At 39.5% G+C, this 27,487-nt stretch overlaps 1 protein-coding gene across 4 annotated transcripts in view; it reads right to left on the bottom strand.

Annotated features, from left to right (window-relative positions):
* Nucleotides 1-26,908, bottom strand: part of LOC104067316 (cytosolic phospholipase A2 beta) — a 39,430-nt gene extending 12,522 nt beyond the window's left edge. The window contains exons 1-21 of one of the 4 annotated variants that reach the window (XR_008450258.1): nt 26,799-26,908; nt 21,360-21,432; nt 20,111-20,287; nt 19,339-19,475; nt 18,514-18,645; nt 17,234-17,292; nt 15,737-15,779; nt 14,464-14,527; nt 13,915-14,042; nt 13,682-13,792; nt 12,592-12,629; nt 11,554-11,689; nt 10,412-10,548; nt 9,944-10,166; nt 8,871-8,988; nt 7,704-7,841; nt 6,420-6,524; nt 5,646-5,831; nt 2,509-2,675; nt 1,448-1,634; nt 533-635 (exon numbers count right to left, since the gene is read on the bottom strand). Coding sequence is in view for 3 of the 4 variants with exons in the window: in XM_009570045.2 (XP_009568340.2) it covers nt 1,448-1,634; nt 2,509-2,675; nt 5,646-5,831; nt 6,420-6,524; nt 7,704-7,841; nt 8,871-8,988; nt 9,944-10,166; nt 10,412-10,548; nt 11,554-11,689; nt 12,592-12,629; nt 13,682-13,792; nt 13,915-14,042; nt 14,464-14,527; nt 15,737-15,779; nt 17,234-17,292; nt 18,514-18,645; nt 19,339-19,475; nt 20,111-20,287; nt 21,360-21,432; nt 26,799-26,819 (2,380 nt within the window). In the remaining variant the exon portion in view is untranslated. The remainder of the gene's footprint in view (nt 1-532; nt 636-1,447; nt 1,635-2,508; nt 2,676-5,645; nt 5,832-6,419; nt 6,525-7,703; nt 7,842-8,870; nt 8,989-9,943; nt 10,167-10,411; nt 10,549-11,553; nt 11,690-12,591; nt 12,630-13,681; nt 13,793-13,914; nt 14,043-14,463; nt 14,528-15,736; nt 15,780-17,233; nt 17,293-18,513; nt 18,646-19,338; nt 19,476-20,110; nt 20,288-21,359; nt 21,433-26,798) is intronic. The other 3 variants (XM_009570045.2, XM_054069166.1, XM_054069167.1) reach the window with 3 other exon arrangements.
* Nucleotides 26,909-27,487: the final 579 nt, after the last annotated feature.

Raw genomic sequence — 27,487 nt, 5'->3', positions numbered from 1 at the left:
TCATAACCTTTCCCAAATATTCCTTCAGAGACATCCATTCTGTTGTGGACCTAGTACCACAATATAATTTTGAGTAAAGCTGGAAGGAAAGCGAATGCTCTGTCTGCCGTGTTGAATGGCAGTGAGGGAGAGCAGAAGTTCCATGTGGCCTTATAACTCAAAAGATGGTATGTGCAATCAAAGAACCATGGAATGGCTTGAGCTGTAAGAGACCTTAGAGATCATCTAGTTCTAACCCCCCTGACATGGGCAGAAACATGATCCACCAGGCCAGGTTGCTCAAAGCCTCATCCAGCCTGGCTTGAACATCTCCAGGGATGGGGCAAATACTTCAGGGTTCATTGCTGTAAGAGCTTCAGAAGAGAGGAAAGACTGAGGTTAAGGAAGTCAGACAGCAGGGGCACCAACAAGATACTGCCTTTCTGATTTTTGCTGAGTATCCCACGAACAGTTGAGAATACATAGTCTATACTGAGGCTCTCCTGTTCTCACGTGATCTTTGCCACTTAATGCATGCATTCAAAGACAGCACCTGAAGGCAGACCCCTCTGCCCAGGGCCTGCCGTGGGCCTCCCTGCGGAGCCAACCCAACTGCTTATGTCCTCATAGCAAAGCCACGTCTGTTGTTGAATTCCTTGGAGAAAGAGAGGAAGGATATGAGCTGTATTACCTGGGAAACTTAAGGTCTTGCTGTCTGTTAATCATGTACACAGGGCTGCCAAAGCTTCTTAGCAAGGACAAGGAGAAAGTAAAGGACAAGTCCCTTCTCTATAAGTAATAGAGGCTTTCCCTTGTGAATATCACAGACCAACAGAACTTTTCTGGCAGCTTCTTCTATTCACTATTTTTTATTAAAAGAAGTAATTTCCTTCTCCCATAATGCCTAGGCCAAGGCAGGATGATCAGCAACTTTTATGCTTCTCACCCTTAGGCCAACTAAACGTGGCATTCTCTCCACCTCTTGCTATTCATTTTTCTGAACATGTTCACAAAAGAACTACTTGATAGTAGCTAATATCAGCCATGTGCGTGTTCCTTCTTCTCTGATTCTTGCTCTACAAACATCACTGTTATTGTTGCTGGAGAGCCTTGCTAAGTCTCTCCATCTAGATGGTGGTTGGCACAAAGGCATGAGAATATGGGAGAAGCAGCCAGTGTCCAGCCTGTTTGCTTACTGCTAGGTCCTAAATTGACAAGAGGATGGTGAGGGAAGAAGCAATTGGCAGGTGGTCCTAAGAAGGAATTCCGGTCTTACATTTTCCCCAGCAAATATATACGTGTATATAAATACATGTATGACCACGATGGGTAGAAGACAGGATGGTCTCACTCACATAAAGGCTGTGCCATCGCTTAAAATTATTGCTACAAAGGACAAATAAGATCCATGGTGTGGAAAGACAAATGGCATGAATTCAAATAGTATAGTTTTGTTGAATGAACTTACCAGGCTCTTTGAATTCCTTAAAGGTGTCATTGACCAGGGGGAAATGGATTACTATGGGTGCTCTGGGGTCTTCTGCATCTGAAAACACGTAACATTCCTTTGGGTTCTCCTCTTCTTCTTTACTTATCTCCACTTTGGGGAATGGAATTTTTTGTATCTTGCAATACTTGTATGTCATCTCTAATTGCTGTGGACATAGAATGTCATTGCCTTAAAGTCAACACTAAGACAGGAACCAGGTTCATTGAGGTATCATAGAAATGCAGTGATAACTTAACTCTGTCCATAGGATCACTCCGCAATGAATGCAGAGTCCAAAGTGACCACAGAATATCACTACTTTCTACCACCACCCACTGCAAGTCAGAAGATTCTTATCACCCTATAAGAATTTTTTTACAGCCAACGAGAGTAACCAAAAGCCACATTAATAATTTGTCATGAGGACAGAGCAGCAGAGATGAAGGTCATGTCTCTAGCAATCATTACTATGATTCTCTGAGGATCCTAGGAAGTGCACACTGCAATCCACTACAAAGAAAAGAGCCTAGCCATTTTTATAATTCTGGTCTTGAGGGAAGTCTTTCCTCCTCCAAGATACAGTGACTGGTTAGTTCTTGAGTATATGATCAAGACTTGGATAGCTTGGAAGTCTTAATAACACAAGCACCTGCATACTCTGCCCTGTTAATCAATTTCCATCCCTCCTCATCACAAAAAAAAAACAAATAAAGGGAAGAGGGAATAATTTTCCTGACCACCTAGATGGACCCACAGAAGCCCTGAAGGATGTGTTTACAAATATATAAGCATGGTACCTACAATACAAACTACGGTGATCAAGCCTCGTTCAGTCCTCTCCTTCGGAACACCAACAAACCCCATTACTCACCTCACAATCTAACCTTTTGAATGTGAGGATGCCTTTACTAAGTAGTTATTTTTGGAGTAACTGGCCATTGTGTAATTTTGGCATCAAATATGAATTTGTCTATTAAACCTCATAGATTCACAACAAGAGTTTTAGCAGGGCTGCAAGGAGCTGAGCATGTTAATCTCACCTTGAACACATTCCCCAAACCATAATCAAGTGAGATAATGACATCTACATTCCTCTCTGGCTTGAACAGTGCTGCACCACTGCTATTGATGAAATAGCCAACATCTATTAGGCAAAGATATTTCTGCAGCGGTGTCAGATTGTTAGGGAAAGCGTCCAGCACGGTGTCTGAAAAACATTTTGAGTATAGTTAGTGGTGCATTAGTAAGAAAGGAGGAATCAGTAATTCTGTCTGTGCTACATGTTAAGGGCAGCCCTTTGGTTGCCCTCAAGACCAGGCTCACCTCCCTCCATATTGCGAGCCCACAAACATGGCCTCAGGAGCATGCCCTCCAAACTGCACATCTGAGCACGTCTGGCTTGTTACCACACTCCCCCAGGCACAATCACAAAGGCAGGCTGTGAGGGAGCCAGGCAGAGGACAGGTGAGACACAGACTCCACTGGCCTCACAGCTGCTCTGGGGATTGATTTTTCACAGAATACAGACTTTAGCCGATTTTATTTCCCCTAAGAACTGTGAAAAACGCAAACAACAAAAACAATTTCACAGTGTAGCAACATCATTGCATTTCTGCATTGCTCTTTTTTCACTTTTGCACCCTCTCCTAGGGTGAAAAATCTGACTTCAACATGCTTTCAATGATTTCATATAAATTATCTTAGCTGCAAACAAAATACCACACCATGGACACAACATTCTCTACCAACAGCTTAAAATATTGCCTGAACTACTTAAACCTCACATTAGCTCCAGCAGCAGCAAAGAGTGGATTATATCAACTGGCAAATTGAGATCCAGTTTCTGATAGCTAGAATCTTATTTCTCTACTAGCAATCTCCTCAGTCACCCTTGTAGAGATTAAGTCCACTGTTGTTCCCTTGGTACCACTTCTAGTCCCAGAGAGTAAGAAACCTTTTGTGACACTTTCAAATATAAAAATAGTGTTTTAAGAGAGTTCCTCAGGTTCACACAATGAGGTAGCAAAGCCCAAAGCAGACTCCTTGAGCCTCAAGAAATCACTGACCACAGAAATACTGCAGGTAAGTTCCACATTTCACTTCTTTCAATCTCCCTGCCTTCTTAGCCTCATTCTGTAGTGTTGATTTAAACTGTACAGAATAACTCCAGCTTATTCCATAGCCTGGGATGTTTGATAGCAGCTTGAAGTAATTACTTGTATTTTTCCATTCCCTCAATGTCAGGTCTTTATAAAATTATTTGCATATTTTAGCACTCATAGCAGCCGGAAATTCACAGATTGCGCTGTAATGACAGACATTTTCTTGCAGTTCTTCACAGAAGAAACAGAGTAAACATTTTAGTTTTGTTTGGCCTGGTGAAAATTTTTAGTTGAAATTCTGTTGCCCGCGTTTTCTTATCCCAAAGATGGAACTGTGCAGCATTTATTCGTGGCTGGATACGTGAATTAGAAGTAAGCATTTCCTTGGGGTGTTCTCTTCTTCCATCTCACACCCAAAAAGGGCATTTAAAGAAGTTCTGCCTCAGGAATTCCCTGGAAAGCATGCACCCTACTGTAAATATACTACATTAATTCCTGGCTATAAGTTGGCAAATTTCTCACCATGAAAATTAGGCTTTTCACATGGCACTTAAAATTTTGTTTTAACAAGCCAAATAACCTGAGCTCCAGGGAAGCCTGTAAAACACAGCTATGTTCAGGAGATTTCATCTACTACAAGACTATTGTTTCTGCTCAAAGACCTGGCATCTCCTCTTCTTCCTATTCTAGAGAATGCTCCAGACCCAGTTTTCTCTTGGCCTCACGCAGGCAGAAAAAAAGGATACAAAATCTCTTAATTTTTCCCACTCTGGACCTTAAGTTTCCCTTTTCCCATTCCAGACTTCATGCCTTCCACTTGTTTTGCTTTATTTGTAGAATATCTGCCCTGAGATAATCCTGTGTGTCCCTATGCTCTCTTCCTCCAATTCCTCCTTGAAATCTGCTTCTACCCATTTGCCTTTACAAAACTGCTAGTCAGCAAATGTGAGGAAAGAAAATTTAATGTTTACTGACCAACAATTTTATGCTTCATCTGCATTCTTAAGTAATTTGCTTGCTCCTTCTCTCACCCACCCTTCTTATACTACTTATTTTCTCCTTCTCTTACTTGTTTTCTGAGAACAGACTCTTTTACAACTTATAATTTTTGCTTATTAAATATTTTGCAAGCACTTAGCACACTGTGGGCTCTGCCTTAATCCACAATGGCACTCCACCATCTCTCAACATTGTCAGCAAACTTCATGCAGAAATAGCAGACAGAGACAAAAAGTGTTGTAACTTGCATGAAACGGGAGAGAAAACATAAGATGCCAAAGAATCGGACTCAGAAGAGGGAAAACAAAGGTGTTTTCTTGCTGAAGTCAGATTAACCTTAATAATATGTGGTCTTCCCAGACTGCTACCTTCTCCTAAAGTAAATGAGGACACTAGGATTTCAGGAAAGCTCAGTTCCATCACCTTGCTATCATTTCATAGATTGCTTCATAGCTTTTGATGTAAAATGATTATGACTGTTTACTTAAATTGCCTATAGAGCACAGGTCATAGAAAATTTTTGTTCAGTTTATACATCAAGTTAACACATTCTGTTTATTGACTATGTGCAGTCTAAATCTACACAGCTTTAAATTTCTGTTGTTGGATCTTTGTATTTCTGTTTCTGAAGGGTTAAAGAGACCTTTCTGGATGCATAAATCATCAGGCAGAAATATCACACATATGGGCAACCACATGTTTGCAGCCAGTCCTTTCCTCCATCTGATCCACATAACTTGCTATTTTATGCTCCCAGTGTTATCTTTGCTTCTCGGCCTCAAATGATGCTATCCTTCCTGAATCTTTTGACTGCGGTACCTATGTAGAGTGACAAACTTCCAATAGAAGAGCATGCTTTGACCCAATGACAGATATCTTCAGGAGGGGAACGAGTGGCTCATGGAATAGTTCATTTTAACCCTTTACCCTAAAGAGACAGAGAGGATGAACGTAGTTGCATCTCAGCAGATTTCCAAACCCTGAGGAAGTATCTCTAAATGTGTGATTTCCAAAGTTTAAAAAAAAAAATCTGAGATGTTACCTGCACACTGCAGCTAACTCTTTGTTGCAGTTACCTTTCCATTCAATAAACTTTTTCTGATGGATATAATCCTTATGAAATTCTAAGCCTCTCAGGAAATTATGAGACTTCCCCAGTAGTGGACGCTTGGTCATAATGTCCTTAAACATTTCATACAACTTCCCTGACAAACAAGACGGAGGCTCGATGACAGTGATATCCTCCTCAGGAGAATGTTTTTCTGAAACAGAGAAGGAACTGTGAGAAAAAAAACCATCAGCAATCCAATTTGCTGGTCATCTTTACTGGCTAGCTGCCCTTTGCTGTCTTCCTGCAGGTCTCTTCCCTCCCTGTTTCTTCCAGTGTGCTTGAAAACACATGCACATGACCAATCCCATTTAAACAAAGTTATATAGGTTCTGTTTAAAACGAGCATAGATTTTGCATCTTACTCCTTCAAATGACACACTGGCTTTGTACTTCTGCCTACAAGTAAAAGTTACCTTTCTCATCTGTAGTCATGGGAGGAGTCATTTAACAGACAGATAGCAAATTTCAAATGAAAAACATTTGTAGCCAGCATGACTCTGGGTTAAAAATAAAATAAATTAAAATTAAATAAGATTAAAACATCACATAGTGATCATTCTGATACAGACAAAAATCATGCTGAATATTCACAGTGAGGCAACACCACAGCAATTTAGGGAGAACATGTGAGAGAGTATTCACCAACAATAGCAATAGTGTATCTTTCTTAATCCTCACCTGAATAGGAAGCACTGTCTAAGCAATTGTCAAAAACAATTACTGCTTTTGAAACTCTTACCTATATCCACCATATCTTTGGCCCATCGTTCCCAGAATTCATTTGAATTTGAGGACCAGTACAAGCCATCCAGCAAATTCCTAGTAAAGATATTTGTCCAAAGACCTGAAAGTCAAACCACATTGGAAAAATATTGCACTAACACACGTTAACCACTGACTCTTACAAGTATCCATGCTACATATTATTGGCCAAGGAGAACTGAACAAGGTTAAGCAGTAGGTCTCACAGAGTTTAAACACAATGGTGTCAGTACTTCGGGGATCTGTCTCAAGAGATAATTACACACAGACCATTCACTGTACAGTACAGAGTAAGAAAATAAGAGGTATCAGTCACCTAAATTATGTTTTAGAGTGTTTACTGTGTATTTGCAAAAGAAAGTAGGCTTTGGAAGCAGAGTGAAGCCATGCAAGTATAAGACCCACTTTAAAGTGATTTATTCTTTAAATTAAACTAAGGCTCATTTTTTCCTTTCAGGCATGTTTTATTTCTGTGAAGTTCAACTAGTCCAAGGTCGAAATATAATTGGCTCCATATGTGAGTCTGCTTTCGGAAAAGTACTGTAAGCCCCATGCCAGGTACTCACATAAGGAACAAATACATTCTCTAGGAGACTTCACGGTGAGAGAAATGCTTTTTTTTCCCCTCCACTGGACCCTTGTCTTTGGTATCAAAAGCTGAAATTCTGACAAGGATTTAAAATCCGCCTGGGGCACATGGATGCCTCTGAGTAGCTGCTTTTCCTCTTTTCTTTGCCTTTAGAGGCAGAACAGCTAAGCAAAGCAGTTGCTGGAGCTTAAAAGGGCTTCCTTCATGCATATGTGCAGGGGATATTAGTGACACCATTCTCAACCCACAAAGCTCAGATGGTTCTTGCCTTTGTGGGTTGTTCTAGAAGAGTTATATTTTATTTTCAGCTCCTTCCAATTCTACCCCTCCAATGTGTTTTCTAGAAATACTGTTGATGAAGTTGAAGATTCGATGACTGATCGAGGAAGAAAGGCTCATTTTTTTCCTCATCTTGCCTTCTCTACCTTCTTGTTTAGTTCAGAAAATGAGAAGGGGAACAATGCTGCAACTCTCCCAAATCTGCCCAGGTTAAAGGAGACCACAGGAGTAAAGAAGCTTTAGAAGGTGCAGAAGAGTACAAAATGGGTAAAAAGCCCATTAAATCAAGACACAGAGCAGACCTGCTGGCAAGGAGTGTTGTACACAGACTAGTGGCTAGCTATGCATACTTTCTACCGTGTTGCGATCAACTATATCACACTGCTAGGTCACCTTCCAGATAGCAGATTCGAGACTCTGGCATCTTCTTCACTCGCCTTCCCATGAAGAACTCACTGTCAAAATATTCTGAAGGAATGGAGGCTCCGTATTTTGGTATGGCCACCTCATAAGGAGAGAAGTCTGCCCACTCTACAAAAGAATTGACACATGGCATGTTTACCATAACAAAAATAAGAAAACAAAACCTTTCCCTGTGGATAAAGCTATCCACAAGCTCCACAGATCTTGCTGATCTCAGCAGCTTTACAGTATCAGTAGCTTTGTACTGCAAACTGCTGAGATGATTTGCATAGAAAAGGAACTAAAAAGCACCTCAGAAAAAGTTAACATTAGCTTCAAAAGCTTAGATTGACATATCTATATAAAAGACTTTGAGATCCCACTTGCCTCTCTAAGTCAAGAGCATCAAATGTGTAACATGCAAGTGTGATACAGCCTGCAAGGAACAACTGGCATGAAACATCTACTAACCCAAACCTGTCAGTCTACATGACATAACAAAGCAGCCTGAAGGTACATCGGCTGCAAACCAGAAAGTATCACAGTGCAGGCATCGCCATGCAGTTTCCTGACTAAGGCTGCCCTGTACACTTATTGCAGTAGAGAAGTGGCTATAAATCTAACAAAAAAAATAAGTACTAACTGTCTTTTCTTTCTAGTTTCTGCCTATTTTAGTACCTTTTGTTGAATGCAGCCTGCGACTATTTGAAGGGTTTCGCATCACACCCATCATAACAATCATACTCCACTCCATTTTTATATCCTCATCAGTGCACTATTTAGAGAAGCGACAATTACATTTCACACCACCCCTACAAACTAAGGTACCATCAAAGCCACTTTGCAGAAACTAAGGCAGATAAAGATCACACTATTTGCCCACACTCACTAACAATGTCTGTGGCAAAACTAGAACTTCAGCCTAGATCATCAGAAATGCCCTTTTCATGCCTGAGGTCGTTATCCAGCAGATCTGCTCTTTCTAATCAACACTCAGCAGTTCACAAAAGAGACAAACATTTTATTAAAAGATGAACACTGAGTCAGGGCAGGCAACAGAGGTATTCCTCTCTTATTCTACACCAACACCCCCCTCTCCTCCCTCCAAATTCTCTTTAGTCCCTACTCAGTGTCAAAAAAACCTCTAGGAATACTTACCTCTAAATTTGAAAGTACCAAACTTTTCCTCTTTCACATTGAGGACTGCATAGAAAGGCAATGGGTTTTGTCCATGCTCCAAAGCCTTGCGCTGGTCTGTGAGTTTGTACTTTCTTGGCTAATCAAAGAGAACAAAAATGACAGTAAACATCTGGAAGAGCATAAGGCTAAACCACTGACACGATCTACCTGCGTATGGATAGACACCTGTTTTGCAACCCAGAGGAAACTACAAGTCACATTTTAGTAAGAGACATTTGTGTTCCTGCACTTCCCTTCCTGGCTGCCCTTCTGATACCTAGTAATCTCTTCATTATTATCCAAGTGCCTTGATTGCCTGCATCCCACGTAAGTTTAGTAAGGCTGAGTCTAAGGTTCACATGAGGACAGATTACTTCAGCTCTTAAGTGTCCAACTCTAAGAAACAGACTATAAAAGACACAATTTCTCATGGAGGATCATAGAATCATAGAATCACTAGGTTGGAAAGGATCCACTGGATCATCGAGTCCAACCATTCCTAACAATCCCTAAACCATAACCCTCAGCACCTCATCCACCCATCCCTTAAACACCTCCAGGGAAGGTGACTCAACCACCTCCCTGGGCAGCCTCTGCCAGTGCCCAATGACCCTTTCCATGAAAATTTGTTTCCTGATGTCAAGCCTGAACCTCCCCTGGCGGAGCTTGAGGCCAATCCCCCTTGTCCTGTCCCCTGTCACTTGGAAGAAGAGGCCAGCTCCCTCCTCTCCACAACCTCCTTTCAGGTACTTGTAGAGAGCAATAAGGTCTCCCCTCAGCCTCCTCTTCTCCAGGCTAAACAACCCCAGTTCCCTCAGCCGTTCCTCGTAAGAGCGACTCATAAGTCGGAAAGCCTAAGGCATTTAAAGATGTTGGGCACCTCCAAACCATCAGCTACCCTAGAAAATCCTGGCTACAAGATCCTCTGTCATTGTTTACAAATCACACTGGGATGCGGCAGTCACTTTGGTTTTGTTCGACCCGTTATGTCATGCCCTCAAAGAGTAAAACTCTAAAGAAAATGAGTGGATGTTTCCCAGATGTGTACACACCCGTTCATGTAAGAACATTTCCTGAACAAGTGACCACAGAGCTGTAAAAGATGATACGTGTCCAGCTTTTGCCCTTTCAGCAAGTTCCTTGTGAAAATACTTCAGATGCTCTATAGACATAAGGTTGAGTTTGCATTTGGTCACTTGCTCTTTTACTGCTTTAAGGGGCTCCTCCAGAGTCTTCTGTGACCAGTCCGCATGCTCATATAGGTCTGCTAGAGTCCTAAAGAACAGAAGTAAGAGAAAATCATCTATTTATTTGGATAATTTTGGAAAATTACTATATTTACCCAGCACTTTCATCAAAGAAGAGAATCAGCAAGCCTAAACTGAAGCTATGATCAAGAGCCAACAGTAACAGCTTTACCAGGGAATTATGTTCACATATTATTGAAAGAGATACATCTCATTGTGTGGACACATACTGTCATAGTCATTCCAAATACAAATCTCATTTTCTATACGCACCATGTTGAGCCAGAAGCCCCAGTGACATAGGTTACACAGTCCAATAGATTCAGCTTCTGAAGAGCTAAGAGGTGGCCAAACATAGCTGACATTGCTCTGAGTCCTCCACCTGTTGCCATAACAGCTATTACTGGGACCTGTTCAAAACATAAGTATTATCGTCAAGAAGTTACTCACTTGCCCACTTGAAAAAAATCTAATTACAGGTGATAATTTCATCAGCAGATTTCATTGGAGGGTAATGAAATTAAGTCAATGTTCAGCCAGTCTTTACCAGTACCTTCCTTAAATTAGCCTTCACATACTCAGTGGGTTACCTTAGCCCCAAAGCTTGGATGAGTTAAATATGCAGTGATTTTAAACTTCCTTCCTCCCATTGTTCTTTATAATTGGAATTGCAACAATTAACAGTGGCTAATGATTCGATTTTATTATAAATAACAAATATTGCAATAAACGAAATTAAGACTGAATTAAAGGAAGTCCTGAGCAGAGTGCAGAAAAAAATATGTTAAGGAAACAAAATGATTATTTGGAAAACATACATTCAACAAATATAATTCCCACAAGAAAAGAAATGTTCACTTAAAAATTCATGCTGGATCTTATCTTGGCAACAAAACATACTTCAACTGGAGCTTGTTATAAAATGTTCTTTTTTGACTCTAAAAAATTTTGATTTTTTGTGAAAAGTATGCTGAAAGTAAAAAAAAAAAAAAAAAGGTAAGCCTAAATAAAGGGCATAACAATGATTTCATAAATACGTATGTGAGCTGAATTTCAAATACTCCCAGCCTTCTACTTGATTAGGGTTCCCTGGCTGGCCTGTGCCTAACACAATGAACTAATGCCTCATAACTTGCACTGAATCAGTGCATCACACTGCCTGAAACAACAGCTTTGAAGTAAGGTATATTATGTCCTTGGGAATTTGACCTATTGAAAAGAATGGAGGTATGAATAGCTGAACTGAAATTTTAGATGAGTATGGAATAAGACACACTAAGAAGTTCTGTTCTGCTGCCATTCAAATCAATGGGTTTGTCAGCAACATGCAAAAACTACTAGAAATGTTGTGGGGAGTTGTGACAATCCTAATTCAACAGACCCCAAACCCCATGCCTGGATTCCAACTCAAAGACCTCATGTCCATGCAGATCTCTCTCCAGATGAAGAACCCTTTTCAGGGCACTGGCAACCACTCTCTTCCTTTTTTGCAAGAATTCTTGCTCTTCTCGGCACAGATCATACCCCAAGCGCACATCTAGTTTTTCTGTGCTGAAACATAATTTAATACAGAGGCAAAGGATTGGTATTTAAAATGTATGTGGATCTATTTTCAGCAACTGTAGTCTACTAAATATCATAAAAAATCATGATTCATCGTTCAGATTTAAAGACAGAAATGAAGCTTTCAGTTTCAAATAAATCAACTGCTATGATTCTACATTTCTCTCCTAATATCTGTTTCAGTGGAAGTTTTACTGCCAGCTAAGGACAGCAAACATGAAAAAAGAAAGGCTTCTTCATATCTTTCACTAGCTTTGTAAGCTGAAGTCTTTCTGTTTCTTCTTCATATCCTTTCTGAGCAAAGGGTGACTTGAACCTAACAAGGTCTTTCACGGGGATTTGTACCACAGATTTATACAGAAACAGCATAATGAAAAAGATACTCAAATAATTTTGCTTTATTTGTTGTCTGCCTCACTATTTTATAGTGTTACATTTCATCTTCTCTAGCTTATGCTTCTCTCTTTTGATATCACCAGAGCCACAAATCTGTTTTCTTAATAATATTTGTGTGGTTTGAGTAATTTATGGACTCTGGATGTCCTGCTTATTTCAAATTCCCTTTTCCCTCTGCCTTCTTCCTGCTTTTGTGTCCATTTTGAAGAAGCCTCCAATCTCAGCCCTTGGTTCTTTGACGCAAAAGACACTCAGTGACCAAGTTTCTCACTATTTTAAATTCTCTATTTATTTTATTATTTGGCATCTTGGCATGACTGTTTTGCCCCAGAAGCACTTAACTTTGGTCTGTTTAGTGACTCTTTAATGATGACAACTAATGTTAGATTTTTCCTCTAGTCTCGAGCATTCCTTGTATCTAAATAAAGGATACTGTTCTAGAATTCATAGTTCAAAGAGCAATAAAACCTTAAGAGACAAAATAGTCCTCTTACCAATCATTCAGTTGGAGGTACAACTGCAGTGGCACATTCTGTAAACAAAGAAATGAGAGCAGGAACATGAACAACTGGGAAACAGAGAAGTTTTGAAATCCAGATCTTCAGTGCCTTCCGGAATGCCCCACAACTATCACCTTGCATACAGTATTTTGGGAAACTACAGGGGTAAAGAGAAGGAAAGCAACTAAATGTCAAACACATTCTACAGAGAAGCAGAAGAGGCTGGAGTAGTCAAAGTGACTAGACAAATGGGCTGTGAAACAGGATATCTTCCTCACTGTGGATATTCCTCAGTGAGTCATCCTAACCCAGCAGCGAAATCACATTTCCACCTTTCTGTTCTTGAGGACAAAGAACAGCAGCCAGATAAAGGCTGTGATAGGAAGAGGAAATACAAGTCATCACATCCAAAAACCTACTGGAGGTAAAGAAGAGTCCCAGTAGCAAGATAGGAAATCACTAGTTGAGAAACACACATTCATTCTCCCTTCTCTTTAGGGGTAAGGCTGCTGAGGAATTCTTGTCCTCCTATTTTTGCCTCTCATTTGCTGCAAGGTCTGGGAAAGGATGTCTGGCTATTGTTAACAGATTCATCTTGTCACGCAGCAGCATTACTACTGCTTTTAAAGCAACCTGAAGTTGTTTCTCTCCACCAGTTACCATCATGACTGTACGCATAGAAGAACGTGACAGAATTGTCCTCTGTGGGTAAGACTCACATTGTCTAATTCTGCCCATCTAAAATTTATGTATATAGAATGAGCTAACCACCCAGGCTTGCTAAAGAGCAGTGAGGCATCCCAAAGCCTTGCCAGGGGTATAGAATATTCTCCTTTAACTGTGCAAGGACAGCAGAGGTTGGTCTTAACTGCATCTAAAACTGGCCAGGATGAATTCACAATTATTACTGACAGAAAATTAATATTTCTCTGAGAAGACTAAACTTGTTCACAGAAAACTTGTATTTGCACAAAATTCTTACTCAGGCTTAGTAAATTATTTCTTTTTAAATGTTAAGGTGTTAAATGCAGAAGGTTACTCTACCCTTCTCTCCTAAAGATCATATAAATGGTGAAGTACTCACATGTCTTACAGGGAGGGTTACTTTCACTTTATGTCCAACCGGGAGAAATTTCAGTGGCACGGTTAAGGTGTCACTTAAATTGCTATTGTCATCTTCCTTATCAGAAACTCTCTACAGAGAACAAAAAACATGGGCTTATTCACAGAATAGAAACAATTCAGACTTTTTACTGTTTTGGCGATGCTGGAAATAAGCAAGTAGCAGGAGTAGTGGTATCATATAGTGCCTATTACCTGCAGTCTGACTTTCAGAACTGGCTCCCAAGCCCTCACGCAATGGAAGCAGAAAATATCTGTGTCCTCTGTAGTTTTCTGCGTTCCCTCATGAGATGCAGGCACCGTAAGCACAAGATTTTTACCCTCTGGTGAAAACAAAAGATAATAACGTTGTTCGGGCAAAATAGCTAACAAAGTTGGCAAACTTTCTGCAGCAGTCATTCTTTGTGGTAACTCCTCTGTAAGCTGCCGCACTAGCAAGTCTCCTACAGCACAGGAACTGGTACTCTTGACTTCACCGCATAGCTTGGAGTGCTCCCAGAGTCAGCACTCTCTCATAATTCCACCAGCCAAGTTTACTATGTCCAAACTTGACAGCTTCAAGGAAAAGACTCGCAGATCAGCACTACAACTGCAGGCTGTTCAGAGACTTCCACCACACTACATTTTAGTGTCATTAGAACTTCCTTAGTTGTCTCTGTATCCTACAGTGCCTCCATCTGGGGCTGAATGACTATGATAGGATTTATTTGGTCACGTCCTCACTTCACAGAGAAATCAGCCTACCTTTCAAATATTTCCTGCTTTCATTAATATCCACTTGCACTTCCAAGCAGCAAACCTCACGGGACTGTAAAAGACAGGAGTGAAAAGCTATGAAGACAGCAAATGACACATCTGCAGCAAACAATGAAACATCACACAGACAATCACTATCTATGATATAGAACCAACTAAACTGGTCTTAGTGCTGGACGCAATCCAGCTGCACAGAAGTTCCTTGAGAGCTCCTTATCCCAGTAGCCTATTTACACTACTTCAGAACTAGCTTCTCCATACAGTGATGCATTGCCAGACATTGTTATACCCATTCAAGTTATCCCAAAATCAGGAAACTGTACAGCACACTGTTGTACAAACACAGCTACACATATATTTGATAATTATTTAAGAAGGGTAGGGTAAAACACCTGATGACGAGTTTCTGCATATTGCAGCGATGATTAGTCTACAAGGCATCTTCTTGCTGGTCCTCATATACGGAGATCATGCATTTATTTCACCCTATGCTCCAACTGAGTCATTCCAGTTCACGTTTAATAACTCATGCCAGGACAGTTTTCCAAACAATTTCAGGAACAGCGCATGCCAATCATTACAGCTATTATGCCTCACACAGAAAATGAGGGCGGTAGAACAGAATATGTGTTATTCTGCCTCAGGGATGTTGAAGGCTAGCATCTGGAAACCATGCACAGGCTTGGAGTGGTTGGCATGAAGTACTTTGTACTCCTTAGCTGCTGGGCCAGCCCAGGGAGATAGGGAATGTATCACAGGTTGACAAATACCAAAAGAGGACTTTACGTTTCCATGACTAAAACAACTCTTCATTAAAAAAACTAATTTCCCGAAATGTTGTTACATTAGATAACCCTCCAGTCATAAGCACATTGAATAGTTACTATTGCCTTCCACAGACTCATTCCTTTTATAATCTTTCTTTTTCCTGCAAAGTGCCACGCTGTACTACATGAAACACAAGCCGTTTGCATTTCGAACACCAACAAATACAGGCTTCTGCAACATTAACAAACCACAGCTAGGCAAAATATTGACATCTGTAGTACCCGAGGACTTCAAGAAACACAGCCTCTATTTTTGCATGGGGAGGGTAAAAGTTAATCCATAACAGATGGGAATCATCCTGTATCTTTCACTTTATAATGCACACCACGCTTTTATTGATCATGGTAGTTTCTGTTCTCTCTGTAAAGTGTTAGATAGTTGGGGAGAAGAAGAAGGAATCAAAATGAAGGAAAATTCCACATGTGAATCTTACCACTAGGACATCATTGGTAATGAGGTGCTCTGGAGGGCCAGGACTGTAAAGACAGAATCAACAGACAAACAAATGCTGTGTGAATATCTGGCATTTTTTTTAAAATAGTAGTTTTATGACCTTTCCTGCTTAATATTGAATATAGGTACATAAGTATCACAATTTGTTTTCTGAAAGGTATAATACACGATCACCTGCTAAGCACATGTACTAAAATGTAGTAGCCAAACAAGAGGAAAGGCAGGAGAACCCACAAAAATAGTAATGCTTAAAAGTATATGCTAAGATACAGCAGAACAAACACATACTGGTCTATATGGAATCACAACCTCCTATTAAAAACTGACCTGGGGAAAGTAAAGGCTACTATTAATGTACTCTGCAAATACTTGTTAGGAAAGACATTTCTGACTGTTCCAGATTATAATTTAGAATTTTGTAACAAATGAATGGCAAGTAAGAATTAGTTCCCACTGTGCTATATGTATGACTAGAAAACACAGAGGTAAGTAGTAGAAAATCTTCATCCCAGATACTTTACCTCGTAAGACCTAGGTCTGTCACTAAATGTATGTGGTTATTTAACAATACGAGTAACCTACAGAGTCTACTAACAGTATCTGTCATAAAGGCCAATACTCCATCATAACTATCTTAAACACATGTGTAAGTGCTTTCGTGTGAAAAGACCATTAAAATTACATAGCATGTAATCTTTGACTTTTTGCAAAGTCCTGTGCATTTTAGCAAGCACTACTTCCAGCCTTTTAACTTCTATTTCAGCTGTAGAATGTATTGAAAAGTAAATAACTAGGTTTGACTTGCAAGGGTGGAAAATCCCCCACATGTCTAATAACTTGAATGGTGAAAGACGTTCGTTTTATTTCTAGTGTGAATCTATTCAGTCCAGTTTCCAACGAAACTTGTGATAGCATTTAAAAAGAGATAAAGTTCATCTTAAAGGATTTGTTCTCCTCCAGATTACGACTTTGAGGGAGTGGTCTTAATTTTACTGTTGGTTGATTGTATGTTTTTTCAGTTTAACTATGCTATCACCAAATGGTTGACTTTTCTAATAATGTCTACATAACCCTGTATATATTGTGATAATAATAAAAGACAAGTTTTCTGGTCTTTTAGAAACACCGCTGTGCTGTGGGGATCTTTCAATTAACACAAACAAACTTGAAGCGCACCTATGTTAAGTTTTATATGGATCTTGTGTACAAGTTATCACATCATGCCGCCATTACTAGATTTCCACCATCAGGATATAAATGTTTAACAGAAGGAAAGACTGAAATGAAATGAAATGAAATGAAATGAAATGAAATGAAATGAAATGCAGAACTAGCTGGAGAAGTTAAGGTTAAAAAAAGAAGTTTGAAACAGTAATTTTGGCTTACTGCTGGGAAGAAGAGATGGAAGAACTTCTTTCTCTAAGACATTAATATTCCCTGGCAGATCTATACCTTTCAGCTTTGGAATTTTACTCACATTCTTTCCATCCAGAACTCCACTTCCAAACTTTCCCATCTCCTGCTGCACGTCTCCTTCTAAAAAGAAAAGGGTAAAATAAATATGGATTATTGAAGGCTGAAAGAATTTGGCAGTACACACATACCTAAAAAGTATTTCCATGGCCAACATCTCTTTCACTAATGTTACCAAAAAAAATCTGTTCATTAACTCTTTCCAAAGCTGACTGCAACAGAAACCATAGCCTTGGAAAGATGAATATTATCCAGTTGTGGGATATGTAGAATTATACATATATTCGCAAAGATACAGTCAAAGAGGAAAAGCTTGGCTGATACAGAAATATAAAACTAAAATAGCTTTCTGCAAAAGTGGTGCACATGGGGGGAAAGGCATTGAAGCCCAGCAACAAATGTGACAAATGCCACTGTCACTTTCATGTACAAACCATTTAAATCACGTTCACACTCAGTCCAGCAGAAATTAAGTACCACGCCCTGGCAAGAGTACTCTTGACTGAGATGCTTATTGAATCATTGTATTTCCTAGCAACTCACCCACTGGCTAAGAAGAGCATGGTACCAGCCTGCAAAGTCATTAGGAAGACCCTGGTTAATAGCCTTAAACATTTGGGAAGCAGTTGCTCTTTGGGGTACGGATTGCCTCCTTCCTGCATTGACTATGTAGCAATACCTCAGCCACAGCTCAGACAAGACCAAGCGTTGTTACAGACTGAGCCCCAGCTTTGTTCTCTGGAGAGTTCCCTTTCACAGGCTTCTGAACAGAATTCTAAAGATGTTAGCAGAATAAGCATCCTTTTACTATAGGCTAGAGAAGCTTGAATCACCTAGAAGGAGACCTACCATGAACACCAATAGGAGAAGCCTGAAAGAATCATTTAATTTAAGCGGTGAGCAGATTGTCTTCATGTTTTTAATAAAAGCTGCCATTTAAGAGGAAATGCCCTTTAAGCATCGCACAAGTGGAATGAAACCAAAAGCTAAGTTATTTATTTAAATTATAGAAGATAAAAATGACTATTTACAGATGCTGCCTATTAACATATTTTGTCCCCACAGAGATGGTCAGTGTGAGAGAGTAAGTGGCTTCATTTTCTGAGTCTGTGAAAAGAGATCAATGACGTCACAAAAATCCAGCACAATGATATCTGTTTTGATGAAATATCAATAATTATATCAATATATATGGATATCTGTTTATGCAGACCCAAAGCTCACTTAAAAGAGAATATGTACAATGAGGTCTTGATCATTTCTTCATGTATTTTCAATCCTTACCTCTGATTTCAAAGCAAATATCTCACGAAGTGTCTCTCCAGGTCTGATTCTAGCAACATTAAAAAGAACTGTGAACTGCATGTCATCTTTGGTGAGTGGATCTTCATCACACACTGCCAATTCTAAAATGTTCTAGTAGCAGAAGAAAATAAATAAGAACTCTTATTGAGTTGCTACTACACAGGAAAAATTGTTGGTTCTAGACTTGTGCAGCTGATTCACTATGACAAGTGGTAAGAATAAAGAAACCTGTGCTTTCCTTCAGGAGTTTGCTAATGTGGAACATTGTCATTAAACCCAACCTTGGCAAGCTTATAATGGAATAGAAGACAACTACCTATAACAGAGAGTTCTTGCTACATTGAAACAGAAAATATGTCAGTGCCCTGCACCACATTGATAATCTGCTCAAAGAACACACTTAGTTTCTTCATCCACAACATCTCTAAACTACACAGCTTAGCACAGAATTAAATTTGCTGCCTATTCCACAGAAACTCCTCCCTTACAATCAGCAGAGGGAAAGCTCTTTCTAAATTAACCATCCAAAATAGCCCAGACCAAGCATGTTACAGCAGTACTTATTTCTTTCAGGTGACAACAAAGGGAGCCTGGACTGGCTCAAATGTAGGTATTTATATCACCAAAGCCTATAACTATCTGAGAGGAATACAACTTCCTATGTCTGGTGCTCTGGGCTAACCTGGTAGTTGCAAATTGTGTTACACAAGCATTTTCTTAAGTTATTTAGAAGAGTTGATCAATAAGGTGTCAACTGAGGATTCTCAGCTATTCAAAATGGCGACATTTCTCTTTTTTTACTACCTCTACTTCTCTCTGGATCCTAAAGTAGAAAGTCTCATTCCAGACAGGATTTTCAGAATTCTTGATGGTTTTGGTCTGAAGCTTTCCATTTGAAGCAGAAGGCAGCCACAAGCGCACATAGCAGTCTGATGCAGTCACTGCAGCAGAAAAAAAATTAAAAACCTATTGCCAATATTACAGAGGAAAAGTAGGGCAAGGCTGTGAATCCAGGGACTAATAATTAATACTATGGGTTTGGGTTTTTTTTTAAATAAGTAAAAAGAACATTAGTTGGAAGTTACCAAAGAAAACTACCTAATCCCTGCGTAACCATAAATTGCAAATGTACACATGCACACATAAAGTTCACTAAGAGCCACGTTTCCCATGTGAAAAGAAAGGTATAAAAGACCCCACTGTCCATTCATTGAGTATATTCCCTCAATTCCAGTCAACTACGTTAGAAAGGAATAACAAACTACAGCTAATTCCAAAAAGAGCTGTTAGGAAGATTACAGGAAAGGAGAATGCATATTACAAAGACCACAGGAGACTAGTTTGCTCAGTCTAGCAACACAACATGCAGAGGGGACATCACGGCTGTCTACAAAAGTTAGGTATGAGAGAAGATCCGTTGCAGCTAAAGGCCAGTGTGAGCCCAAGAACACAAGGGCATGAAGGAGTTGAAAACCTTCATCTCGCTTCCAGCCTATATCTACTCCTCATGGTTAGTGCAGTCAGTGCATCAGGCAGCTGTCCTTTGGGAAGAGCTGGGGTGGGAAAGCGCATTTACTTTGTGAAGCTTGACAACGGTGTGAAAGGAAACCTCCAAGGTGATGTCTTTCAGAGCTGGAGTCTGGAGTTGACTGAAGATGTCTACTGCAGCTTGAGATGCCTAAATACTTCAGACTGGTATCAAGCAGTGAATAACATTGCCCCGCAAGGTTTTGGCAGGAAAGTGGAACTGTCCCTTCAATAGAGTAGACAGAAGACATCATTGCAACCCAGAAACACAGGCCTCATTATGCTACCACCTTTCTAGTCCACCTGTGGACACTGCTAAGTGGCATTTCCAGGAGATAAGGAAGACTTTCAGTAGGCAGTTAGTCAACAAGCAGGAGATCTACTCCTTCTGGTCTCCCTTGCGTCCAGGCTTGGTCAAGGCTGTGCTCAGCCCTGCATGGCAAGATGTGAATGGTCTCAGCTGTAACTCAAGTAACTCATGGCAAAGTGATGTTCTTTTCGGCAGAACTTGTTTTTCACTAGAGGAGTACACTGACCAGAGGTTTCAAGAGTGTGAGAAAAGGCAGTTCAAAGTCTCTATTCTGACTGAGGAATTCATGGGAGACCTCTGCAAAAATAGCAGCCAAACGACTTGTCCCTTGTACATCTTGAGAAGGAGCCATAGGAGGCTGTGAGGGTGAGATAATGAGTTAAAGAAAGCTGAATACAAAAGTACACGGAAAAGTCTGGTTTGCCTGCATGTTCAGTGTGTGCTTAGGCTGGATCTGCAGAGGCCCTTCTTAACCAGAAACTATCAATATATTTTAACACAACTGGTCATGAGAGAACAGAAAATACCCCAAATGATACTGTTTCAGAAGGTTTGAAATTCTCAAATTTACCTTTGATTGTCATGTATAATTGATATATTTCAATAAAAGATCCCTAAATACAAGGCCTGTGTGGCAAAATTACAGTTCATTATATGATTTATACCAATTATGAACATCAAAACCAAACAAGATTTAGCAGATTTACAGATTGTGTAAGTCTGTACAGTGTCTTCACAAGGTCCATCCTCCTTTGTTGGCCCAGGAAATTCACCTAGAAGTCTTGTTTTTTACCAGTTCCCTGAAATGCCACTAGATATATCCTCCGATCTAGTGATACCTCAGGCATTTGATTTAATTATAGCCCTGGCATTAATACTACTATTGCTGTGCTTTATGCACATTGTTTGTATACCTTCGGAACTTAGGAACATTGCTCACTGTGTAAACTCTGGAGGTGACTAAAAACACAATCAAACCACAACTCACACAGGTCTCTTGACTTGATGTTCTTAGCTTGTATGATTCTTACGGAAAGCATGTGGATGGGGCAAAGCTTCATCTGCAAAGAAAACAAATGCAATTAGTTTTAACAGTTCAGAACACAAAAAGAGTATGTATTTTGAACAGTAAAAGGGATGGTCTGTCCTGTTTGTCTGTTTGAAGTGAGGGGACCACCCTCCAGAGGATGTATGCCACACTAGGATAATAACACAATTGCACACCAGGCTATTTGCTGAGTAGCTTGAGTAAGTGAAGACAGAGAAAGAAAATGTAGACTCAGCCAATGGTATGGAAAGCTTTTGTAGTCATCCCAGAAATGTCTATTTTCATACAACTTAATACATGCACAGCCATGGTGATGGTTGTACTGCCAATCTGCCCAAGGTCCTCTGCCAAGGTTAAAACTGGGCTTTTAGAAGGCAATACCAGGAACTTGCAGGCGCCTGCCTGGGTCCTGGCACAGCACTGACATAAGGCCCGAACATGGTAGTTACACAGTGCTCTACAAACTTTTGACTTTGCATCCCAAATAGAACTAAATTTTCATTATGCTCATACGTAGGCCAAGCTCACCAAAATGCATCTAGAGGAACACACTTTTGCAAGAGTAGACTATAGGCTGAGCAAAGACACTTCGGATGAAGAAAAAAGCATCCTGCTTTGGAGGCACAGTATTACAGAATACTGCATCTCTAGGTATCTTGAAAATATCTAATGGGAATGGAACCACTTCTCTTCCTGACATGAGATTTATTTTTATTGTAGGCAAGCCATCATTGCAACGTTTATTTCAAGCCACTCATTCCTAACTATAACAAAAGATTAAGCTTCCCAACCAAACATGGTCAGAAAACATTTGCCATTTTCTAAAGACATTTTGATAAGCCTGAATGAGCGCACATAAACAGATATGTAACAGTCTTAATAATAAGAACAGGAAAATATTCCCTTCTTTTTCGTGTTAATGTCTTTTTAATTGTTGAATGTTTTATCTTTTATCTCTTAACTGCTGATTGAAACATATCTTGTATAAAAATGCAAGACGCACATGTTCTTGTGTGAGAAGAATAATTTCTAATATGTCTTTCTCCAATTTGAACTGAGATAGTTAAAACCTTCTGAGTTTAATGGATCATGGACACTACAAGTTACAAATGGGACAACTCCATATTATTCCAGTTGCCCACTGAAAGAATTTTACTTTAATTTTCCTGTGCAAATAGTTATTTAACATAGAAGTACCAATTGGAACACTCAGTCAGCATTCCTAGAGGGTTTCATTAACATGAAATATTGGATTATGTAGCCAATTACAGGGCTGATGTATTTTAATTAAAACATTAATTCTGTGTTATTTAATAACCAACTTCCCCCTTGCTCAACAGAAGTCCGAACCATTCTCAGAGTCTGCCTTCACTGAAGAAACAGATGTTGATATGCAATTTGCTTTGAACCTTGTGTCCTGAAAATGTCTTAATTGCTTACAAAAATTGCATATCTGCTGTCCATCATCAGAGTACTCTCAATTGTGATAGGTGTCATGTTTTCATCCTTGTGTTGTTGCAGGGTAAAAGATAAACAGGTTCAGATGGATAAATGTCGTCATAATAAACACTATGGGCTATGCCAAATCCCCAGGGAAACCATCCTGTTTCCAAGACTGCAGTTAGTCCAGCCTGTGATAACCAGTCAGAATTCAGTAAATTCTGTTTTTCCACAGAAGAAGGTGGAGCTAATTTTCTTCTACAATGGCCCAGAGTAGAGTATTAGGGTCTGATTTGTGTGGTCTAAAATAACATCTTTGCCCAAAATTGCTAGTACCCTTCTAAAAAAAACTGATTGTGGTTAGAGATGCCATTTGCTATATTCATAACACAAAAAGCAATGTGTGATTTCATTATTAATGCCAATTGAAAAGCACAGACACCATATTCAGACAGCTCTTGGCAGTCTTGCAGGTGTACTGGTATTGCTCTTTCTAGTTATGGGAGAACCATAGTTTTCTGCATAGTCACACAGAGAGCAACAAAATCCCTCTGTAACTATCCAGAGCCAAAGGCAGCTTCCCCAGAAGTGCACCATTCTACCATTGCTGGAAATTTTGAAGTGCCACTTCAAGGCCAAAGGTAGAGTGCAGGATTCAACTACCCATGTATGTTTGCAACCTAGACATTAACACTCCAGACCAATAAATAGGAGCATGCTCAGAGTCCCAAAGGATGAGCTAAAAAATAAAGAATAAACAAAACCACCTTCTTTCACTTGATAGCATTTAGCATTAAACTACATTTCTGTACTCTCAACGCAAGTTTGGGGGAGCCATTTCAGGTCTAAAACACAGGAAAGTCAATAAACAGGAGAAAATATGTTATGGCAGAATTGCCACAGCTGGGTCAAATCTTAACAAGCTAAAAATTCACACCTGCTGCAAACATGTCATTGATTGCAATAATACACATTTGCAGGCATATTGTCTGCTTTTCAGAGACCAGTGATATGCCAGTCAGCTTCAGGTGAGCACATAGTTCTACTGCTTACAGATAGTTAGTAACTTCAACCTTTTTCATCCCAAAAAGATAACTTGAAGAGTACGAAATCTTTTCAAAGCACATTAATAAGAAGAAGCCTTCCAAGACAGTCTTAGGATGCAGTGAAAGAAGAAAAACCTGCTAACAGCTCTTGTCTTTGATTTCGCTCACTGCCCCTCCATGCTGCTGCTAGCATAAGATCTCATGGCTACATTCACTGGACAGTTATCCTTCGAGGGGTTACTTTCTGCGGCACCTGTCAATCTGGGAACACCCTCCCATCACCACTTGTTTTTCTTTTCCCCCCTTTCCCTATGTTTTCCCCTTCCCCTCCTTTCCTATTTAATTAAAAAAAAAGTCTTTGGTTTGCACATGTTGGAAGACTTTTTAGAATCTCAGCCTTTCACTCTCTCTACACCAACCCTAAGCAGTTCTCTGAGCAGAGTTACCACCACGGAATAACAACAAGCTATATCAAGTTTTACATGAGGAGTTTGCTCTCTGTCTTTTGACATTCTGTAAATAGATGTAGGATTTATCACTTAGCTTTATCAGTATCTTTCAGACATGAATAATTATTTCATTCCACGGATTACTTTTTCTTTCTCCAGCAGTGTACTAGAAGCAGCACAATATCTTATGTACAAGACCTAACACTAAATGTAAACAGTTGGCATGTTCTTATTATTTACTTTATCTTAGATACTGAGGAATTAGTTTATCTACAACTTGGCATTTTATCAAATTAACGTTAAAGCTATACATTTCTAAACTATAGAAAAGCTTCATGACCACTCTGGTTCCAAAGCACTTTCTTCCACATAGATTCTTTGACACCTAATATAGGCTGAGCTTACCAGCCCCTCCATCAGTGAGCGTACTGCTAGTGATTTGCCCTTTGACCAGCTGCTTATTTTCATTAAAATTAGAGGAATTAAAAGTTCTGGTGAGAAAAACAACTGACTTAAGAAGTATGCAAAACCAGGAGGGGGGATAGAAGGAGAGAGCATGGCCACAAAAGCCTTCTTTCCCTTAGGGAATCACAACTATCCAAAATCTTATCATTGGAAGTTGAACAGTTAGTGAGTAAATCTAATTTGCCTTATAAACATTTACTATAATTTCATGTTTTTCCTGATTAATTGTTTCAAGAGTCATTGTGGATGTGAGATGCATCCCCTGTTCATGTTCCATTAGTCATCTTTTTACATGTCTGAGTGGGTCCTTTGAGATTTTGTATTGATAGAATTTCTGAGTATTTAACCACACAAAAATTATTCTATTCAAAATAGAAAATAGTTCACAAAATAAAACTTCTACAAGAGTGACTATTCCTGTCTGAACAGAAGGCCCTGTTATGAACATCAAAAACATTCCCAGCAAGTTGTAAATTAATATCGTCCATCAGTTCTGCACCAAGATGGTACACACTTTTCTAAACAACTTGCTTTTTTTAATGTAAAACAAAAAAAACACCACCCACAAAACCACTCTGTTCTGATTTCCTTATCTACTTACCTATTTACACATAAAGAAAAATGCATTTTCCTGACAGAGTGGCAGAGTTCCCTGTGCTATTGAACTAATCTCTTTCCTTAGGAATAGCCTTCTGACCTGAACCTATGCTCGTACTCTAACCTTTTGGCAGTGCTACCTATTAACCAGGAGTATGTCTATACTTGTGGAATAGCAGTTGCAGCATTAGGATGAAATGCAAGAACTTCCCTGGAATTGAGACTTTGTAGATAAAATTATATCTAAGCTACCTACTCATCTATCAGATTCAGAATTATCTTATTAGATACAACAATGTTATTTAAATTCAAGAGATAATACTTACATCTAAGAGAGACAAATAGCTCTGGATCTAATAAGTAGATAGACGAGATACAAATTTTATCCAGAAAGTACATTATCTTTATAATTTATATTCTCTACCCTAAATATTTAATGTTTGAATAGCTTTAATCTATCATTTGAGCTATCTGTTCAAGGTACTGATATTTTCCTGAATCTTTAATTTCACCTGTAAGTATTACTACGGCACAAGTGTATTAAGTATTCTTTATTCTTAATGACTAATGATTCTCTACAAGCCACAGCATGTAACATTGTTTCTCACTGTATTTAAAACCATATTTCTTTTGTTTGCTGCAAAATTTGACATAAGGTTCAATACATGAAAATGGTTAGTCGTAAATAATTCACACCTTAAATTTTCAACACCACATCCATTACTTTTTAAAGATATACATGAGAAAATAACTCTCAGTTAATAATTCTGTTGATTTATACTAAAAATTATCAGTTAAAATCTCTGAATGGAACTTACTATTAGAGAACTCTAGTCCTCACATGAAAAATTTCCACCAGTATCGCAGATGCTGTAAACATTACATTAAAGACAGCTAAATCAGCCAAATAGCTCGTTAGAACTCTGCCCTGCAGCTAAAGTAACATAAGTTATGCTTTGTTCCTGAACAAGCTGTTCTTTTTTTCTCAACTGGGGAAGGCAACGAACATGTGCTATCCTGAGAAAAGCATGCAGTAGGGTTTAAAGCACTTTCATTTTAGAGCAAAGTAAACTCATCAAGGCCTGTCCTCTCCTCCTTCTCAGTGTTCACTTCAGCATGTACGGCTCACAATACAAGAAGAGGAACAGATTTTTTTTCTACATTTTCACTATGTTTGCTTACACATTAGGTATTGTGAATTAAAAGGGGAAAATGGCAAATTTGCAAAGTTCAAGACAAGCCTGCCACATCGCCCCAGCAGCAGTTTGTCTGCATCTCATCAGATGCAAAGAGGAAGAAGTTTGCTCACGACAACCGGAGCAGGGAGGTCCCAACAGCAAGGTGCCAGGCCACAGTAAAGCACAGAGCTGCAATTCTCTTACCTTGGCTGGTGGGCTCCACATGACATGCAAGATAGCGACAGCAACAGAAAACTCAATTTGGGTAACAGCTGACAAACAGGATCACAACTTGTTGTTCCTGCTGAAATAACCTGAAGGACACATATAATTTATACAGGCACTGAGCTCCACCCTCTCCCTCCTCTGTGTGGAGAAGAGACTGCTTACGTTTGAGAGGGAAAGACCTGCAATGTCAGAGATGAGAGGAAAGCTGCAGTTGCCACATCTTTGTCTGTCACTTCATTACCTCTCACAATTTGTTATTGCCTCAACACAGTCCTGCCAGGTTTTTGGGGTGGATTCTGCCATGCTCAGAAAGTCGTTCTTCACTCCCCTACTAGCTGGCACATCAGTTTTCAGGAGCTTTTAAGTTCTTCCATCAAATACTCAGAAATCAAAGGGAGAGGATAGCCAAATCTCAGCTATTAAAATTTCTGGCAGGAGACCAACCCAATTCTGAATGCTCTTTCCAACTCTCCCTACAATAGGTACTTATTTTAATATATAATTGGGAATCTTTCTGCCAACCAGCAAATTGTCTCCTTACTTTGAAGCATTTACTGGATGATTACCTGGCCAATGCGGCAATGCTGATGAAATTGAGATAAATATTGATGGGGAAATGGAAAGCTGAAAACCTCCTGGGTTTTCCCCCTCTACACACTTCTTAT

The sequence above is a fragment of the Cuculus canorus genome, chromosome 5 (assembly GCF_017976375.1).
Source record: "Cuculus canorus isolate bCucCan1 chromosome 5, bCucCan1.pri, whole genome shotgun sequence".
Lineage (NCBI taxonomy): Eukaryota > Metazoa > Chordata > Aves > Cuculiformes > Cuculidae > Cuculus > Cuculus canorus.
The sequence above is the reverse complement of the archived record's forward strand: the minus strand, read 5'-3'. Positions and strand labels throughout refer to the sequence as shown.